The sequence below is a fragment of the Falco peregrinus genome, chromosome 4 (genome assembly GCF_023634155.1).
Source record: "Falco peregrinus isolate bFalPer1 chromosome 4, bFalPer1.pri, whole genome shotgun sequence".
Classification (NCBI taxonomy): domain Eukaryota; kingdom Metazoa; phylum Chordata; class Aves; order Falconiformes; family Falconidae; genus Falco; species Falco peregrinus.
Window position 1 is genome coordinate 38,338,633 of NC_073724.1, and position 21,342 is coordinate 38,359,974.

The following is a 21,342-nucleotide window of genomic DNA, read 5'->3' on the forward strand; positions in this document are numbered from 1 at the left end:
AGGTGTACCTGTCAAACAAGTATGGTTATCTTAACAAGTGCAACAAAGTTTTGCAGAAATACTGTCTTGAGCCAAGAACTTTTAATACTGTAAAATTACTTTCCCAATTTAAGGGATACCCTGCACTGCTAAGAATATGATTACCAGCTTTGGAGTTGTGTATAAAAAGTATTGTATGCTTTGTGCTTATACATAGTTCACGTAAGGTCTGGCGCTTTCAGGACTGAGGAAAAAATATTTAGGTTAGTTGTGGAAAGAAAGGTACAGCTTGATTTGTTACTTCATTATTAGTTCCTTAAATTTTCTTTGAAACTGTTTCTCCTCAGTAAAAGGGCTACAGCCCTTTGGTACTGCTGAGCACATTGCTGGTAAGTAGCATGGGCCTTGTTGGTACATCTCCTTTTCTGCCTCTTATGTTTTAGAGCTCATTGAGTCATTATGTTTTCTACTAGAAGAGGACGGTTGATTGTTTTAGTTTTGTTTGGTTTTCTACCATTTTACTGAACGCCAAGTAGGCAGTCAGAAAAGATCAGTTGTTGGTCAGGTACATCAGCTTGCCATTGAACTCAGAATTTGACACTTAGTTTGGCTGTAGTGTTACCCATGCTGTCCACCATGTTGCCCCTTTTTCCACAAGCAAATCTAAGGTGATGTATGACCTCTTGGAGGATGTGGAAGGGGTAAGATACAGAAGATAGTTTGAAGAGGGATTCCTGAAACAATAAACATTGGTGTTACTAGTAAGATACTATCTATGGGTGTCTTTTTGTTCTTGCATTTGTGTATATATATGAAAAATGTTGTGCTCACACCACAGGACTATCCTGGTCTTCAGTAAGGTTCATGAAGACTTAAAACCAGGAAACTAAATTAAAGAGTTGCGTAGAGGAATACATGAGTCAGTAGCAAGTCAAAATGTCCCTGTAGTGTTGCCAGCCCTCTTCAGTTTTTAGCTGGTTTATGAAGGTAAAAAAGGTTTATATACTAGTCTGTGTTCAATCCCTTCTTCCAAACAACCACTGAACTATTTAGTCAATTTGAACCAAGACTTAGAGAGTAGAGGACTAAAATACAGTTAAGCTCCTTCCCTTTAGGGGAAGGGGCAATTAAGTGGAGGGCAAAGACCCAAGTGGTTCCTCTGCAAGTGGGAGTCTGTTCTGTGAGTGTAATGTCCATGTAGTAGTAGGGCAACCATTGTCTGTGTCATCAATCAACCTCTTGCCTGGTAGGTATTTGGGTGTCATAGCCAGGAAGCTAGGTATGTTTTGTGGGAGCTTGGAAATGAAGAAGTTTGGGGAGATACGGAGAGGGACAGCAGGAGAGTTTGTAGGAAAATGGACATAATTCGTTCCAGAGAACTCTTAAGTACTTGTAATTGCTGTAAGAATCTAATGTAGATTGTTGAAAGGAAGTTTCTGCACCACAGCCACTGGAAAGCTGTATTTGACGTTTCCTGGAGAAGAGCATGCTTGTTCCTTTTATAATGAAGGAAGGGTAAAGAGAAATGTAATTTCTGTTTTGCTGATTCAGTAGGTCTTTATTTTGTCACCAGCTCATAATATACTTATCTCAATTCCCACTGAAGAAAGTAAATTTTTTTCTTTCTGTGTGTTTTTTTTTTTTCTTCTCCACCATGTGTTTTTCCCAATTTCCCAAGCTGTGTATGTCAGTATTCTGATGTTCATTCCCAAAGATCATGTTGTACCAAGCAGCTAGGGCCAGATGCCAAGGCAGCACTGCATGCCTAGGCAGTATCACACTGTTTCTGGTAGAAGACATCATGTAGCAGGCACATTAGTCCCTGTGTTTCCACCACACTTCCCAGTAGGCAGAGACATGTAGTTGTGACTCGGGGGGGGCATGTGTTCTGCTTTCCTTTTGTTGTTGTTATAGTTGTGGTTGACATCCCAGATTATTTGTTAAAAGGGTAAAATATTGCAGACTGAATTATTAAAAGCTTAGCAATTTCTTCAGCACAAATATTTGGGTTTTAACAATGTGACTACCCAGAAAATTACACTAATTTTATTCAAGCAGCAAGTGGCAAAGGCAGTTTTGTCTTTGTGTAGTCTGCTAGGAAAAATTCAGGCTGTTAAAAGAGGTTATATATATTCTGAATAATTATTTTACACCTTCTGTTTCTATTACCCTACAATACTTAGTAATGAAAAGCTAAACTCTAAGGTGATGACATTTAAGGTGCTTTAATGTCTGCTGGTTTATTCACATTTATTTGCCATTACAGAGATACCATAGAATGGTTTGGGTTGGAAGGGACCTTAAAGTTCATCCAGTTCCAACCCCCCTGCCGTGGGCAGGGACACCTTCCACCAGACCAGGTTGCTCAAAGCCCCATCCAGCCTGGCCTGGAGCGCTGCCAGGGATGGAGTGCCCACAGCTGCTCTGGGCAACCTGTGCCCCTGTCTTACCACCCTCACAGTGAAGAATCTCTTCCTTACAGCTAATATAAATCAACCCTCTTCCAGTTCAAAGCCATCTCCCCTTGTCCTATCACTACATGCCCTTGTAAAAAGTCCTGTAGCCCCTTCAGGCACTGGGAGGCTGCTGTGAGGTGTCCCCAGAACCTTCTCTTCTCCAGGCTGAACAACCCCACCTCTCTCAGCCTGTCTTCATAGGAGAGGTGCTGCAGCCCTCTGAGCATCTTCCTGGCCTTCCTCTGGACTCTCTCCAACAGGTCCATGTCCTTCTGATGTTGGGGGCTCCACAGCTGAATGCAGTACTCCAGGTGGGGTCTCATGAGAGCAGAGGGGGAGAATCCCTTCCCTCGACCTGCTGGCCGTGCTTCTTTTGATGCAGCCCAGGGTACGGTTGCCTTTCTGGAGCGCAGGCACACATTGTCAGGCCACGTTGAGCTTCTCATCAACCAACACTCCCATGTCTTTCTCCTCAGGGCTGCTCTTGATAATTTGGTGAACTTGGTTTAAAATCAGTTTAGTCTCCATCCCACATGTCTTGTTGTCCCCACCCTACAATTTTGTTAGCAGACTGGGATGTCTTTATAGAGCTCCATTCACTTTGGCAGCAGTCCTTACAAGTACTGCAGTCTGTTCTTGCATGATGAATTACAGTGTTGGGTGGGCCAGGCCGGAAGAGTTAACTTTCCCACTTTGTTACAGCAGCTATGCCCAACCATTGTGCATAACTATCGCTTTTTTACAGAGAGGTTTGGTGAGGTATTGGGTTTATGGAGGGGGAAGGGAGGACAGTAGTATGGTACGATACCTTGATGTGTAACCTGGCCTCTGAAGTAGAACTAAACAAGTAGAAATAATGCTAACCTTTAGGAGTAGGTAATTTATTAGTATAAAACCCCTTAACCTCATGGTGTTCTACCAACTTGGGTAAACAGCTGTACCTTTCTTAAACTTTGCTGAAAGCTTTTGTTTCCTTAACTTTTCCCATACTATCAAAGACTCCAAGAAACTGAAAACAGTCCCTCAAACTACTGTTGCTGCTTTCAAATGCAGTTCTTGTTGGCTCTCTCCCTGGTTGGTGCAATGAGCTTCAGGCACTTTCTTGACTGGGAGCATCTCTTGTCTATTCTGTTTCCAAGATGAGGTATAAAGTACATGTAAATTCTTGTAGGACAGGTTGGGATCCTCTCATCTATTGCAAGTTCTTTTGCCAAATCACAGGTCTTGTTCTGCCCTTGAACTTTATGCAGGCATCCTGTTTTAATCACTAGCAGACTCTCAATGAATTTGCATGTGTTCATTCTGATCTCAAAAACTCTGATCCATATACTAAAGATAATGAGTTGACTTGACAATCTCTGCAGAGTGAATTTAAGTCTTAGATGAGGTATAAATAATTACAGTGGAGAATGTAATGCCTTTCAAATTCAATTAGGTAAAACAGAGCTTGTGGATTTGTTTAAAATGATACACACCTTCTACTATATATTAGCATTTTTGCGTATTCTAAATATGGAAAGCTTTGAAAAAGGTTAAAGCGTTCACCATTTCACAAGTGTTAGCTCTTTTTGGATAGCATTCCTATACTACTGAAATTAGCCTGCATGCAGTAGTAGTACAACTCGAAAGAGGGATTAATGTTGATCACAGAATTTCCAACACTGATTTATTTGTAACAATATTTGGGAATCGAGAGAAGCTTTTCCGAGCTCATCATAATTCAAAAACTCAACAGAATATTTCTTTTTTTGTTTACAGAATTGGTATTTGCAAGTTCCCTGCCTCAACAGTAATCATCATGGATAGTGGTAAGTTTGTTAACTTAGTGATAAGTGTACGTTCTTTATTATTCCCTATGAAGTGGGAATTAACACACCTCAAAACTGTCTTCTGCTCAAAATCCCAGTCTGTTTGCATGAAAAATGTCCTCTTCTATTGAACTGGTTTTGGTGTTACATATGGTGCTGTGGTGGGTTGACCTTGGCTGGATGCCAGGTGCCCGCCAAGCCACTCTATCATTCCCTTTGTCAGCAGGACAAGCAGGGAGAAAATAAGGTGGAAAAAACTTGTGCATCAAGATAAAGACAGTTTAATAAAGCAATAGCAAAGGCCATGCATGGACACAAAGGAAGACAAAAGGTGTTATTCTCTGCTTCCCATCAGCTCGTGATGTATGGCCACTTCCTGGGAAGCAGGGCTTCAGTACACATAGCAGTTGCTCCAGAAGACAAATGAATAAATAACAAATGCCCCCTGCCTTCCTCCTCTTTTCTCTTAGCTTTTATATCTAAGCAGACATCATATGGTATGGAATATCCCTTTGGTCATTTTGGGTCAGCTGTCCTGGCTATGTTGCCTCCCAAGATCTTGCCACCCCTGGCCTACTGGTGAGTCACAGGGAATGCTGGAGAGCCAGCCCTGACGCTGTGCTGGCACCGCTCAGCAGCAGCCAAACCACTGGTGTGTTATCACCACCTTCCTGGCTACCAACACAAGCACAGCACCGTGAGCGCTGCTGTGGGGCTCAGCCAGGGCCAATACAGATGCAGGTCTTTGCCCACACTAAACTGAAGTGGAATCATACTACTGTTCTGACAGAGGTATTATATGCAGACCATAATAATAATCACAGACTCATTTGTGGACCTTTGAAAGCTAGCTGCAGAATAAAGACCACGGAGCAGAATTTCTAGTCTTTAGTACTTTTAACTGTTCTTAAGCTTGTCCCAGTAACTCCAATATCTCAGAGCAGAAGACACGTTCTGTTTTGTAAGTAAACACTCAAATAATTTTTCTCCCTTCTGCCCTATGCAAACCAAGTATTTTTGTTATGATCACCTACAGAAAGTTTCAAATTTATCAGTAGCTGCAGCTTTGAATTTAAAATTAAATGTTTATTTCTAGTATGTTGTCATGGTTTTCATCCACTTGGGTGTTGGTAAGGTGTCAGGAAAATGAAGCCTCAACAATGGTCTTAATAGAGCTGGTTTTGGAGTCCAGGATGCCCTGAGCTTTGCTTCAGCAATACTGCTGTGTCTCAGGATACTTCTCCCATGCTGCTACTCCCTGAAACCTATTTGCTTCGCCTGTGACAGCTTCAGCTTGCAGGCTGAGACATATTTACTCTCTCGTGACCTTGCCTGTCTCTTTCTGATTCTGATTAAATTTCACCTTGCTAGAGTACCTGTTCACTATTATGATAGCACACAGATTTTCCAGAGGTTGTGTAATAGATTGATCTGACTATATTACTCTTCAATAATAGTAAGTGAAACTAAGACTTTGGAATTATTTTCTTTGCAGCTTTCTGATGCATAAAAACTTGCTAAAAGCCAAGTGTTACAGTTACATACAGAGAGAGCCCAAGCATGTCCAAAAAATAAACATGTATTCAAATGCATTAAATTTGGTAATTGTACATCTTCATCTGTATTCTACAAAAACTGGGGAAGACAAAGAGACTTCAGATTATGTGTTTGTGTCTATCTTACACAAAGCCAAAATCATAATTCTGATTTTTCCTTTATCTTGTATTTGCTAGTTAATTTTCTTCACAAAGTGAAAAAGTAAGTTTTATGTTGTTTCATTACTTTATTCTTGCCACATTCAATTCTTCCCTGATTATCTTCAGCTCCATAGTAACAGCTGTAGTAAATTCAGCCACGCTGTAGCTTGGCTAGGTGTGCATCCAACACAGAGTGGTTTTTTTACACACTCCTATGCAACTATAACTGAATGTCTACATGATGATGGTCTTGGAATACTAAGAAGTCAAAGTGCTTTCTGCAGTATGGTTCCATTATCTCTCTTTATAGGACTCATCAGGCAATGACTGATTCTCATTAAATCACTGTATTTCAATCAGTATCTCCATCAAGATTGCTTTGATCAGTGTATGTTTTTATGTTTCCTTGCTACTTTTTTATTGACTTCTCAATAGGATTTAAATTCACTTGGGGTGTGCAGAGCTTTAAAAATGTCAAATCAAAACAAACAAATTAATATACTTCATTTTTTCAAGCCCTGCAGGGTCAAAAGCCATTCCTGGCCTGGACTAATCATAGATCATTGTTTGTCAGATACATTCAGAATTAATATAGAGTGTGGTTTATTTTCCTCAACAGCTTTTTTGCCTCTACATTTTTCTGTATTGTATTACGTGAGGAGAGAGAGAGACTTTCTGAATATGAATTGCTATATAAAAAAATTGGGGGGTTTAGATAGTCTCATATATTAGCCATTCTTGAATATTGAATTATTTTAACGTTCTGCTGTTCTTTGTCAATGCATTTTGAAGCAGAAACGTGTGCTTAGCTCTTTTTGGAAAACTAAACAATTACCTAGAAACTCATCTTGATGTGTATCAAATGCAATATTTCATAACACACCAGCTTTTAAACCTTCATTCTCAGTTTGCTTCTTTGGTGAATTGGAAAGTGCATCCAGAAACAAAGATTTCTATGTTGTTTCTGAGAGCCAAAAGCTTTAAATGAGGGTATTTTCAGCTACCTGCATTTTCCTCTTTATTTCTTTCCGCTCTGCATCAGTACAAAGCTGTCATAGTTTCTCTCGTTGCTCTTCTCAGGGATGGATTCCGGCTGTGAAATGAAATTCCCTAGGTTTTATCTGCTGAAGGAAAGGAAACCTGATTTATAGTGCATTAGCTACTCTTCGGTGACTTCCACGTATGGGCACTCTTAAGAGAGCCTGGGCTGTAGCTTGTTCCACTTCAGGAACGGCCGCAGCAGTTGGTGAAGTAGGTAGAGCACTGGCAGTATTATCTCCATGCATGGCTGCATGCTGGCTTCCTGATGTGGACAAGTCCTGCAGCTCATCATGTTTAGGTGATCACTGAGGCGTGTTGAAAGAAACCAAGTTGTTCAGGCCTTGGGGGAAGTCAGGAGAACTGTGTAAGAAATGGAAAAAAAGCCGTCCTTTTGTTCTTTCCTGTCTGAAGAGAATTTTTGAATATTAACGTTTATGTTATTTAGTCAGTGAATTTGCACTGTAGGAGGTGCCCATGTGTTCACCTGTGGTGCTGTAGAAGACCAAAACTGTGATAGGTGCCGTTGTAGAGTTGTATGCACTGAACCTCTGGCAACATCATGAATAGTGTAATTTGTGTGGTGCTTGTACATACCATATGTATTCAGCTGCCGGTATAGGCGTGACTGGTGTTTTGGAGCTTAATCTTCAAATCTTCATTTAATCCTTTGCAAAAGGAAGACGACTATCTAATGATTTATAACAAAGTATACCACAGAGACTAAACAAAATGAAGTAGATCAGCTGAATTATGGTAGTAGCGTCATTGCTGAAAGATGCCACCACATCTATCTAAAGCAAAAGAAAAGTGATCATCTTTTTAGACTTCCTGCCATCCTTTTTGAAAATTTTCAAATTTCCAAATTAAAAACCAGATGATTAAGGAAAAAAAAACGCAGCAAACGGATTCATATAAAATTACAGATAAGTCACTGCTTAAACTGATTAGTCTCTGTCCTTCAGCAGACAGTGAGTGTCTTCAGAGCATCAGTGGTCCCAGACTAGCTGTAAATGAACAAATGCAGGGCATAGTAATTACACCACCACCCCTTGCTGGTAGTGAGAACCCAAGAGCACTGTTGCATTGACTTGTTTCTTGTTTCCTCACCTGAAATACCTGGAGAATTTCTGCATCATTCACTGCAGACGTACCTCTCCAGTAATTCAGTCCGCTGGATTTTGGAGTGTTCCATTTGCTGCAATATTACTATAAAAATCAGTGGATCAGGGAGTTTGAGGGAAAGCTGGAACATCAGAAGGAAAGAGGGTTTTTTTAACAGAAAACTAAGAAAAGCAAATAAAGAATACCTGTGTCAGAACATTCATTGCCTTTTGGGGTCATTTTGTTTGATTCATCAAATAAGGTGAGGTTTTGTATATGTTTCAAGACAATAAAAAGAGGCTACTTCCCCCCACACCCCCAAAAGGGTCACTGTTTCCTAGTTGAGATTTCTGGAGTGAAGGGAGCAAATCTGCTTCAGAGTTGCTTAAGAAAACTTAGAACTTTAATAAATGCAGCTGTTCTGGGTAATACTCATAAATATTTATGTAAAAACTTCAGAGTGTTCTGGCTGTGATGACTTCAGGCAGTTGCAAATATCTGTTTGGATGTTCACAAGCAGGATTTATTTTTTCTTTGTCATCTTAGTTTAAGAAGTGGCTTGAGCTGAGCATGTGCCTGTCTCTTCTGAGCACTTTTCTTAGAACTGGCTTCAATCTTTTTTAAGCATGCATGACTGTGTTGCTGAATTGATGACATTATAGCAATAAGTACCAAAATTGGAGGCCTAACTACTTATAAATGTGAACAAAACTAAGAAGGGCCTTTTATCGTATTAAATAAAGAGGAAGGCTTTGGAAAAGCTCTTAATTTCTCAAAAGTGCATTTTCTTTTAGCAATGTTAGCATGAGGTTTTGGTTATGTACTTCAGAAGTGACCTTTATTGTCTCCTTTCATTCAGTGTTCTTAACAGAGGACAAAGCCAATTCTGTGTTAAAAAGATATCCAAGAGCCAACACATTTCTGGAAGAATTAAAGCAAGGTGACATAGAACATGAATGCAGAGAAGAAATCTGTAGCTATGAAGAAGCAAGAGAAGCATTTGAAAATGAGGAAAAAACGGTATGTTTTGGTGTGTATGCAAAGATGGGTGGGGTGTATTGATACTAACTTTTGGGGTGTGCTGAAAGCTTGTATGTTTTCCAGCATTGCATTAGATTTGTTTTTCTTTTTGGCCTGTTTCTTTAAGCAAATAAAGTGTACAGTGGAGATGGATAGACTGCACAGCAATAACACTTGAATCCTGCATTGCAATTAAACTGAATTTGAACAGCGTAGAAGTCCCAAACATAGTCATGCTTATAAGTGTTGTGAAAATTGGCAGCTGGGAAGAAAAGGAAATGAATTAATACCCCTACTTGAAAAAGGAGGGCAAAACTCATCTGTTTGTCAGCACTGTTTACTCAAATAGCGTATGTACTGGTTCTCCTATCATCACACACTTAAGTCTGACCTGGATGTCATAAATGAAGTTGTCCCGCTTAGAAGAAATGATGGGATTGGGAGTGTTATGGGGAATATATAGAAGCAGAGGGCACAAGTCTTCCCTTCTCTCATTCCTGCAGGAATAACATGTTTATTGAGTATGTTCACGTGGAATGAGTGAGCAACTGGAAAAGCTTTCCATTTAAAATTCACCTTTGAATCCAGGTGCTAATGTAGCTGGCCAAAGTGTTCAGTGCCCAGACTATTAATATTCTACAAATAAGGAAAGACTAGTGCCCACCTTCAAGCTAAAATCCAGGAGCCCCCAGAGAGTAGTATTTAAGTAACAATGATCTAAAACATGGAAAGAGCAATAATTTCAGTGTTACCGTGTGTTATGCAAGGGCAGTGATACATTAATTTAGCGGGAAGTAAGTAGATACTGCCCACAGAGAATTCTTGCATAAGTCTTTTGGCTTCTCTAATTAAAAGAAGTTTGTGGGCTAATGGGTCTGCCCATCATGACCCACATATACCTTATACTGCTTCCCAACAAATAAAAACAGCACACAGGTTTTTGATGGTGACCTCTGACTTTTTAATGCAATACAATCAAGAATATTTTTTTCCTTAGTTCAAGACAGACATGGATTAAATTAGGACTGAATTTGAGGATAAATCTAAAGTGAAAAATGTGAGTCAGAAAACGTAACTTAAAACTTCTATCCCTTGTGGGGTTTTGCACAGGGAAATTGTACTTTAATGGACAAAGTGGCACAGGGAGCCTTGCATTTTCTTCCAGAATTTACACGGGTCACACATTCCACTCTTCAGTGACTGTTCTACATCAAAAAACAGAGCTGTGTAAAGGCATACTGAGCTTTGTAAGTTCTTGGCATCTTTTTGTTGGAGGTCATACCTGGAGAGATGGGTAAGGCTGGAATGAGAACTTTCTGATTTATTAAAATGTAGTAGAACATGCAGCGTCTCTTTAAAGCTGCTTCTTTCTGAAGCTTTAAAGTACATGCACACACATGTTTTCTACTTCCCAAACCCAGCTTGGTGTGGCCATTTCTAATGACAGCTCATTGTATAATTAAGTTAGTGCGTACAATTACACAACTTGTGTAAAATCATAACACAGTATCACTTTTGCTTCAGTAGCATAAGAAGCTCAAGTCGTTAGAGAAAGCACAGCCTAAATATGTGCCTCTCACTTCAGCTTCTTTTTCGCCATTTAGGAACTTTTTCTGTTTTGGTAGGTAGCATTTCCCTTGTGGAGATATTTGGGAAATAGTAAAATAGAAATAGTTACATTTCCACTCTTGTCACAGCCTTTGTGCCATGGTGGATAAGGAGCTTCCAATAAGGTCCTTTTATCTGTTTCTCCTACTGTATCCTTTTTGCAGAGCTCCTTTATTCTGTTGTTGGTAGCTTGCTAATGTGCCAGGCTCTGCTGATGTGCCATTGTGCCTGACCTCATTTACTTAGGCTTTGTTTAGTCCATTGTCCCCCATCCTTACAGCTACTTAGTAAGAATGAACTTCCTGTGTCCCAGGGGAAGGAAATGGATGCAGCAGAATAGGGTAACGATACAGTGTGTTCAGAGTAACAAGGATGCAATGATTTCATAGTAGATAGACTGGAATTCAGATAGGGTCTGTAGCTTATTTTTCTCGTGCTAACTTTGTTTTTCGTAATTTTTCTCTTTGTATTTTTTATCTTGTCCACTTGGTTCTTTGTTTTTCTGCGGTCTTGTAGGGAGGTGTGCAACATACAGATCCTTAATATTAAAATAACATCAAGCAGTTCCCTCAAGTTATTTTTGATGCATGAATTTTTCTTGGAAGTTAGCATTGTATATGTTAAGTCCACATACGTAGCTGTCACGGAAATATTGAATGCCTTTAATACTGTGTGGGCTTGAGGATTTTTATAGTAATTCTGAACCTATTTAAAATGATAAAGTTAATACTATGATGTTAATAAGGCTAGAGCCAGCAGGGAAGAATTTGCAGGACTCTGTGGATAAAATAGGATATGAAATTCAGTGTTGACAAATGTAAAGCATGTGGGGCGAAAAGGAGGATTCATTATATACATGATTGGCTCCGAACTGAATTCCAGAACAAGAGCTGAATTTGAACCTATGAAGACTTGAATTCAGTGCTTAGCAGTAAAACACAAACAAAACAAAATAAAAAACTGATGCCAAGAATCCAAAGAAAGGAACAGGGATCAAAATGGGGAACATAATTAAGTCGTTGCACACTGCACCTTGAATGTGTCATGTACAGCTTGGATCACCCTGTCTCCTAAAAAGCAAATTAGTAGCTGAGGAAGGACCAGAGAAGTGTGACAGTTGACCAAAGACATGAGAAGACTTCTGTAACAACAGTAGATCAGGAAAGAGTTAAATCAGGGAATATGTGGTGATGTGTGTGAGGAGCATGGAGATTGAACTGAAGTCGGTCACTTGCCATCCTTTTGACAGGAGAGCCGAGGGCCTCAAAGGAAACTAGAAGGTGCAGGTTCAAAGCAGATAGATGTATCTCTTCTCACCACAGATAACAGAGGTGTGGACTGCCTTGCCACAGGATGTCTTGAATCCTAAAAGCTTATGTAGGTTCGGAAAACAATGATATAAATGGACGGAAAATAAATCAGTGTGGATCCATTGAATAAAAGGGGTCGGCTTGACTGACGGAAGTTCTTGAAGACAAATATATGGAAGCTGGAGAGTATCACTGCCTGCTGATGTTTGAACTCTTCTTTCAGCAGTCTCTAATGGTTGTTGTCAGAGAGAAGGTAACAGATTAGATGAACCCTAGGTCTCATCTAGTAAAGCTGTTTATTTGTAGTACCTGTAGCCTGCAGGCAGCACTGTATGTGGTTACTGATCAGTTGTCAAAGGTTGTTGGGAGACTCACAAGATTTGTTCAAAGGTAACCGTGCAAAGTATCTGGGTGTGATTGAAGCTGGTATTAATTGTATTTCCATTAGCTCATTTTTTTAAAATTACATTGCATGAAGATTTTAAAAGCTGGAAGTCACAGATCTTCATTTGTATTTCAAATTTCCCACAAATTTTAAGTATTACAGAAATTGCAAGGTTCTCTATATAGCTTTATTCCAGCGAAATAAACAAAACACTACAAAGCTCTAGCAAGCAGCTCAAATCTTGTCAGCAGCAGATCTAAGGTGATGTGAACAAGTAAACCTTCTAGCATCAGTCCGTGTGTAATTATGGATGCTGGATAAATACACAGAAGAGTTGAATCTTCCTGCCACCTGAAATTGAGGGCAAACCAGAAGAGAACAGTGTAGCAGGTATCCTCACTTCCCATTATTGCTTTGTTCGCATCCTCTGCCTACTGAATGCCAAGCAGTCTCCTGACTGGCATATTATTAGTCCACCTTTAAAACAAGTTGGATAATTAACCAAGAATCATTTGAGGCTGATGATACTGCCAAATGTAGTAAAGGCCTCAGCTGAAATCCTCAGCAGGGTGCGAGGCTCTTAACTTTCATCTGGATCCCTTATTTGATTCAGCATTCAGATTCAGTTGACTGATGCTGACTCTGTTCTGAGAAGTATTAGAAATAAAAGGGAAACGAAATTCTGGCAAATTGGCCATAACTGTCTTTGTGTGGGATGCCCTTGAGAATTCCTTTTGATTATTTCAGACTGGATTTGCCAAAGTAGTAAGGGGCGTTCAGAAAAGTACTTCTCGTCGGGAATATGTTAGATGTTTTCTAAGTCTTTTCCATTGCGGTTGTCTGATTCTGTGGCCTGTTTAACTTCGTTTTTCAGCCTTTTAAGGCATATATGCCTGGTATTCCCAGCTGTACAGTGCTTGAGCATAAATGATTACTGGAGTGTCCTCTTGATGAAATAATTAACTTGTGATTTATGAAGTAGAAAGTAAGTCCTTTTTGTTGTTGGTCTAAGAGACCAGCAACTGTGGAAGGGATATTTGTGCTGTGAGTTTTTCAACTTTTAAATTATTCTTTAACCTTCTGTATGAGTTCTACAGCAACTTCCTAGACTGTCAGTATTTTCCCCGCTTGGCTTATTTTCATAGGAGTTTGTACAAATCCTCACACTCTGCAAATTTATCCAAGTCCTTTGTGGATTTGCTGGGCATGATTTGACTTTGACCAAGTGGCTTGTCCTCGTCCTGTGCCTTCGCTTAACAGTGCAGCATAGCTTTGGCATGACTGAGCAGAGAGGGAGCTGCTTGGCAGCTGCGCAACTCAAACCCAAAGTATTAGTTTCCTGCAGTTCCGTCAGTATGAACTAGCAATCTTTGTGCTTCTGTTTGACATTCGGCTTGCAAAACTGCAAGCTGGAAACCTGGGGTCTAGTATGCTAATAAGTTTTTCGTTGGTGGGGTTTTGTGGGAATAGTTTTTTGGATTGTTGGTTTTTTTTCCCAAAGAGGAAAATTTAAAGAAAGATTTACTTTTTTTTTTTTTTATGACTAAACAAGTGTTTCTTTCTTAGTGTTTTTCACCTGTGAACAGAACTTTATTCCTCTGTCTCTGTAAGATAGCCTTCGACCTGAAGCTCTGTAATTGTTGATGGGGGGTATGTCTGAACTGTCTTGGAATTTTCTGTGCCTTGCATGTAAATGAAAGTGGACAGTAAACAGCTTTCATCCTTAAGGCAGTTCAAACTCTTACCTTAAGCTCTTTATGCTCCTGTCTGGTCACAACATCAACTTGAACATCCCCCACAGCCACATACCCGATTCTGAACTAATTGCCTGCCACTCTGGGAAAACAGCTTTTCTGCTGATTTACCGTGTTACAGAGTGACAAAGAGAGATGCTGGTATGTCAGCTTTCTGAAGAAGGCATAGAGACATCTTCTCCAGCAAATAGAGCTGAACTAGAAGTAACATGGGAACAATACTAAACAGTGGAGAAGGTGCATTTCTTCTGCAGCCTACAACACAAAATAAATTGCTTGGGAAAAAGTGTGATTCCTTCTTTTTTATGAAAACTTCCCTCCTCCTCCACAGAGTCTTTAAAATGACATATCCTTGCATAGTACTTTCGATGACTTTCAGTAAATCTATGCAACTTTGGCCTCAGAAACATTGTACCATTTTATTCCTTTGCTGTGTTGAGGCAGTAGAACAATGAAGTGGGAAGTTTGGTTCAAGTACAGACAGTAACATTTAATTACCCTAATGAATCTTTTCTGCGTTTTCAGTTGATAATATATTTATTATTTATACTGCTAAAGAATCTAGTTAGTTGTATTCAAACCAGATGGAAGGGTAATAGGTAACAGATCTTCTTAACTGCCTGGTGATCTAGTGGGGAGAGGCGAGGAGTTCGGTTCTGTTGTTTTTTATTACACAGAGATCCCAAAAGTCCATAGTTGTACAGCTGTCATTTTTTAATGTTAGTTTCCCTCCTCAAATACATTTTTCTGAAGTCGGCACAGCTGATCTGGGGTTCACTGTGGAACATTGCATCAAGGAAGGCCCTTGTAGAGAAGTATTTAGAGACATTAATCCATTTTCCAAGACTTGCTTATTTTGTTTGATATCATTGCTACCTAACTTAGGTTAGATGATTTGTACCTGGGCTTACATCAAAAAGGGGCACTGTGATGAACGGCTTGTGATGTCAAGCCTTGGAATTTAGGAAAGATGTCTGATCCTGGATTGCTGTAGGAATGAACTTTTTTCTTTTTTTCCTTTTTTTTTTTTTTTCCAGCTGCCTATAGGTACTTGAGTATAGATGCAAGAACAACTGAATTTATCTTCTGTAAAAGAAAATCTACAGAATAGGCAGTTGTTTCATGCATATAGTATTGCTCTTAACCGTAATAAATTCTAATTGAGAAGCACTGTGAGCATGTGTTCTGTCCCTGGCTTTGCACAGGGCAAGCTTCGCCTCCACAGTAGAGGGGCCATGCTGCTTCTGGACTCGGGCTGCCTCTGAGATCAGTTTGGTGGCATTATCTGTCTAATGTCGATCATGTGGCAGCAGTCCTGAACTAAAAAAACTGATGGATCTGATTTGTCTGTGCACAGTCAGTCGGCAAACTGAATGCATCATTTACTAATAACTGAGCAATGACAATACCAGTTTTATCTGGTGACTATATATATTTATAATACTTGCATGTGAGACGTGTGCTGTCATTTCAAGTCGATGCTGGCATGAGTATAAATGGGTCAAGTCTCCGCATTTTTAAAGAAAACTAAAGGATTCAGTGTTTCTGGCATGAATTTGCTTGGGTATTTGTAAATATATTTTTTTCAGAAATTATACATGACTATAAACCACAATGGAAGTGTTTCTTAGTAGGAGAGATCTTATAAGTGAGGAGGACAACTTTTTTGAGGCAGGGTATGCTTTTATTTCTACTTTTTGGGGGTTTTTTATAGCATTCACTGCAGAGAAAATTGGATGGCAACATGATCTTTGTGCTCCTAATTGTGCATATTAGTATAGCAAAGAGTACTTTTCAAGTATTGGTGTCCTCCTTCATCTTTGTTTTCGCTTATTCATGTTTTCACTTTCTGTTCCATTTATCTGTAGCTGTGTTGTCAAAATTTCTAGAATACAATAAGCTGTGTAATATTCTCATAGTGCTGGAGCTATTTTAAACTATGAACAGGGAATGTGAATCAACTCAAAATAAGCTCACAATTGCTTTATGAGACAGGGGGAGGGATAAGTCTAAATTATGAGATGACAGTACAACATAGTTGTGCTTTGCCAAAATGGTCTTGTCATTCCAAAACAGTATTTCCCTGTCAAATTATATTAGTACAGTATTACAATTTTAAAACAAACAAAGAAAACCCTAACTTTTACCTTGAGTGGTGCTGAAAATTTTTGATTGACCAGATGGCTGATGTGCATGCTGATTAGTTTCTTATTATTACTACTATTGTTATTATTAATTATTATTATTGTTGTTGTTTACCTAGTCCTGTCTGTGCTGCACATTTATAAATACTAAGTGCAGACACATAATCTTAAAAGCAGTGAGGAGTTTGTTTTAAAAAACAAAATAACATTTTGTGTCACTAATCACATCAGAAGAAAATTTGGAAGTTTATTGTGCGTGTTTATCCATATCAGTTCTTATTTTAATCATCAGTATTTGAAATGCCTTTTTTTTTCCTCATGCATTTAAAACAACTTGATTACAGTGATTATTGTTTTTTTTTAACTGCCCTATAGTTTCTGACTTATCCTGTCTTGCTCTTCTAGAAGGAGTTCTGGAAAGTCTACAAAAATGGACTTCAGGGAGAAAGTAACACAGGACATACCTGGTATTCATTTTACCTTGCATTTCCATTAATCATTGGCCTTTTTGTTATCCTCATTGTCATTTTTGTCATATGGAGATGCCTGTTTAAAAAGAAAATGCGTAGACAGTCGGTGTACGTGCATAGGGGAGCCCACGAAGCAATGGGTGATGGTGCTGTGACTGATGGCAGAGGTCCTCTTCCACCGCCTCTCAGCATTGTTCATTCCCCACAGGAGGAAATGTATGAAGTCAGTGGGCTCTCTCCAGGAGGTCTGAGCTATACGGATGGGCGGTCAGACTCAATATCCACAAGGCTCTCAAACTGTGATCCTCCTCCTTCATATGAGGAAGCCACTGGTGAAATCAGCATGAGAAGTGAAACCGAACAACATTTAGATCCACCCCCACAATACGAAGACATTGTGAATTCCAGTTCAGTCACTGCAATTGCACTATCTCCTGTTGTCACCAGTACTAAGTAAAGCAAGAAGAATGCTATGGACGTTTTAAAAATCACTAATCATTTTGTAGCACTTTATCTTGGCTTATTATGCATTTCTGTAATTTAAAGGACTTGTATAACAAACTTCACTTTTGTTTTAGATTCACTTTTCTTTGGGTTTGGGATTTTTCCCCCTGCGGCAGGTCTTAAAAGATAAGAAATCTGTATTGGGAGTGTAGTGCAGATACAAAGGTGGTGCTCTGTCGCACTTCTCAAAAGTACCTCTGCTTTGAGGGATGTTACTTATTTTATTGCAAACATTGTCCACATTCCCCACAAGATTCATGGAATCCCCCTCCCCTTTCTTACTGCTGACCATCAGAATTGCCTGATAGGGAATCCTTAAGCAACATTTTAGTTATTTACACTAAAGGGGACTGATTTTGCAGTATTGCCTCTTGTCTGATTGGTTCCTTTTTCTCACTTGGATTTTTGCTACATGCTGCACCCTGTGCTGGGCCCTTGGAAGGCTGAGAGCGGTATGCCTTTGTGTTCAAACCAGTATCTCGTTAAGAGTATGCTGGCATAATAGCAATAATTTTCAGAGTCCTAGCAGAAGAGGTGTATTCTAAAGCTTTTGCTGTTACAACTCAAAATTCTGTAATGTTTAGAAGCTAACAATTCAAGATACTGATTAGTTAATTTAATAGTGCACTTCTTTTCTGTTCTGCCTTTCCTCTCCGTTTTCACTTGTGCATTCTAGAGGTGAGAAGTGTGCATATATGAACTTTCAAGCTCTAAAGTTAATGCAACAGTACATAATGAAATACTGAAGTACTCAAGAGTGGATAAAATCCTGATCATAGTCTTCCTACCATAGTCTTCACTGGGACCAGGGTATTATCCATAAACATATTAAACCCAAAGTTATTACTTTCCATTTTAAAAGGGAGAAAAAGGGAAAGCATTCAGTGTGTGTGACTTTTTTTTCCCCAACTATGAAATAAAAGCGCCTTCCCCAAGTCCTGATATTCTTTTGTCTCTTGCATACTTACGTGTACCATGTGTGCACCTTGTATGGTGGCCATGGAAATCCTTTGCAGAGAACATAGATTATACCTTTTTTCAACAGCAAATATATTTATTGCTTATCCATTCCAACAAGGTGCTTCTGTTGCAAAAGTTAACAATATGTTATGATGAAATAAAACTACTTACATTTTTCATTATTTCTAAGACCAGTGTGGTGCTTTTATCCATGACATGAATTCTTTAAAGTGCACTCCATTTTCAGCGTACACAAGTCTTTTTCTTTTTTTTTTTTTTTTTTTCCCCCAGCTCTTAGGTTACAGGTGCTCGTCAGAGTAAGAGGTGCTGGGAAGCATGTTAGTCCAGGCTGGCTGCAGAAGGTGTGTGGCCAGCCTGTCTCTGCTCTCTCCAGCTGTGAGCTGTGGGGCCCACCTGATGTATGGCAGAACCGTGAGGACCCACCGTGTTGTATTTCCAAGAACATGATGCAGAAATAATCCAACCATTAGTCTGAAGTGACTTTTTGAGGCTGAAGAGGTGTGGATTTCTGTCAGACTTGAAGCAAGTTGGAATAGAGGCTTGTACAGAATTTCAACCACCTGGTTTAGACACTGATGATAGTTAAGGTGGTGCAAGCTGTAGTGTAGCAATACTTTTTTCCCAGCTTGATTTAAAAGTTTTATTGCTTGGTTCAGCTTCGGAATATTCATTTGAGGTTTTTTTTGTTCCCATGCCAAGGTAGTGTGGTGGTATTGTTCTGTGTTCTACTAATCGGTTCGCACCAACTGCAATGTATTTAGCCCTGAAGGACTGCTGTGATATGTCGGCTTTCTTACAACAGAAACCCAAACTGCATCTTGTTCCGAAGACCCCAAATGAAATGCCAGTGCCATCCGTTTGAAATTACTCTTAATGTCTGAGATGTGTGCTGGTGTCTACTGTCTTGTGGGGGCTTGGCTTGTCTTTTCCATAAGGAATTTTACAGAAAGCTGCTGAAAATAAATCTGTGGTCATAGATGGGTGTGTATATGCACACTCTAAGAATTTGATACAATGTATTGACAAATTAAGGCTTTTATAATTCATTTCACGTACTTACTTTTGATGAGAGTAGGTTGCCCGAGTTGTTTACTGGGGATTTTCAGTTGCCAAGGCAAGTTGTATTAAGAGTTCGTCTATGAACTCCAGGCCAAACTGTTGTCAAAAAGATAACTCTTATTTATTAAATATAATAGATATTGGGCAGATAAGTACAATATGTTTGGACATTTGTAGTAGGACTTGCCTGGTTCTTGTTTTAGGACCGTCTGGCCTTTTCTTTGAAGTGGTTTTGGCTCTTGTGTGTCATGAATTGCCACTTGTAGAAGTTAAAGCTCCTTTTATACTGAGCAGCAGTTAATATACTGCTTTAGGCAGACGTTACCAAAACAAAGTGCCTCACCTCAACCTGCAGGAACCAACTCAAAAAGAGATGGTATTTCAACATCCATGCCATATTGGCATCTCTGTGCCTGCTAGCACAGCTAGTAGTTTTAGCAGTAATTTTCCTTGTTTGGATATAAGACTTTACTGTACAAAATGCATGGAGATCACCCATTTCACAGTAGGTCATTCAGCAGCTGCCATCATCCCATGAACATGGGCAGTGTAGTTTAGACATGAGCTGGCTTTTTTTTTTTCTTTTTGTTTTTTGTGGGGTTTTTTTTGTTTGGGGTTTTTTTTAATTACTCTTTATTTCACTACCACTTTTAATAGCTTTATGTTTCTGCCTCCTGAGTTGACTGTGTTGCTGTATCCTGTAGAAACTTCTATGTGCAATGCAAACGTGATGCTTGTTTTTCCAAAAAACCAAATATCTAAAATTATCTATGAGTTGAATTTATTGGGCTATGCCTTTTCCATGTACATGGGCATGAAAGCCATTGTAGGCTGTAATCTTACATCTTGGTGAATAAATGTCATAATGAAACTAAACTTGAGTGTGACAGTCACCCGAATGTATTACCTCTAAGACATGAAATGCTTTCTCCATGTCGGAATAATGTCAAATTACAAATTATTTTGTTCTGTTTTGTGAAATGCGGAAAGATATCTTAAGTCTTGTGTCTGGCTTTTCTAACCTGATTGAAAAATGAAATTTCATCTGTACTGGATTTTTATACAGCTTTTTTTTTCCAGGTCACTTAATAGTTTTACCAATCCTGTAATTGCATTGTCATGCAATAAATATAAATTTATAGTTGTACCTGTAAAAGTTTTGCAAGTTTTAATGCAGTACTGTCTTGACTGATGACATGAATAGTCAAGATACTGCCTTTCCCACTTTTGAATGTAACATTGAATTTAATCTTGGATCAGGACTGAGATGATTTATCTACTACAACTAATTTAAATATATGTCGCTGTTTCAAGAAATTATGGAAATTAATTATTTGCTTAGATGTTATTTAGTTTTAGTGAAGGTTGTTCTGACTTCACTGGATGTAACCTCTGATTACAGTATTGCATATTTTAAATGGGTTTGGTTTACATTACATTATCCTATTTAAACATTTTTGCCTATGTTTATAGAAAAATTTTTGTAACATTTGTTTTTCAATACGCTAAATAAATTTTTTTAAGATGCCTCTAATGTTTCAAAATATCAATTCTACACAACTACAGTGAGAATTAACTGTGTATTTAAGTGGTGGTCTTTTAATTTCCATTGTTATTGTACTTAATCAGTTGCAATGAATCAGTTGTTTTGATAACTTTAAATACAATTTTGTTGGCAGGTAGACGATATTCTTACAAATTTCAGGCTCAATGTTAATCAGATTTGTGAATTTATTGATTTTTCATTTCTTAAAAATCATTTGTTGTAGCCATAGCTAAACAACAGTTGCAGGCAGAGGGGAAGCAGTGATTATTCTCTGTTACAGCAGATTGAAACGGTATACTGTAATAAAGAAGTGTTTTAGTCAGAGGACTTAATTTCAAATTTGGCTACAGCCATTTGAAAGAAAGCGATTGCAGACTTTTGCATGAGCTCTGGAAATGACATACTAATAGCGAATGAAGAAAAAAAAAAAGAAAAAAACAACCACCAACCTTGCAGCATAATGATCCCTGCTGGAAACT

The 21,342-nt window shown here is 38.9% G+C and overlaps 1 protein-coding gene across 2 annotated transcripts in view; it reads left to right on the forward strand.

Annotated features, from left to right (window-relative positions):
- PRRG1 (proline rich and Gla domain 1) overlaps positions 1–20,845 on the forward strand; it is a 35,135-nt gene extending 14,290 nt beyond the window's left edge. The window contains exons 2-5 of one of the 2 annotated variants that reach the window (XM_055802422.1): positions 4,194–4,243; positions 8,942–9,102; positions 16,709–16,770; positions 16,982–20,845. In XM_055802422.1, coding sequence (XP_055658397.1) covers positions 4,234–4,243; positions 8,942–9,102; positions 16,709–16,770; positions 16,982–17,024 — 276 coding nt within the window. In that variant the 5' untranslated portion in view covers positions 4,194–4,233 and the 3' untranslated portion in view covers positions 17,025–20,845. The remainder of the gene's footprint in view (positions 1–4,193; positions 4,244–8,941; positions 9,103–16,708; positions 16,771–16,981) is intronic. The other variant, XM_055802421.1, reaches the window with a different exon arrangement.
- The last annotated feature ends 497 nt before the right edge of the window (positions 20,846–21,342 follow it).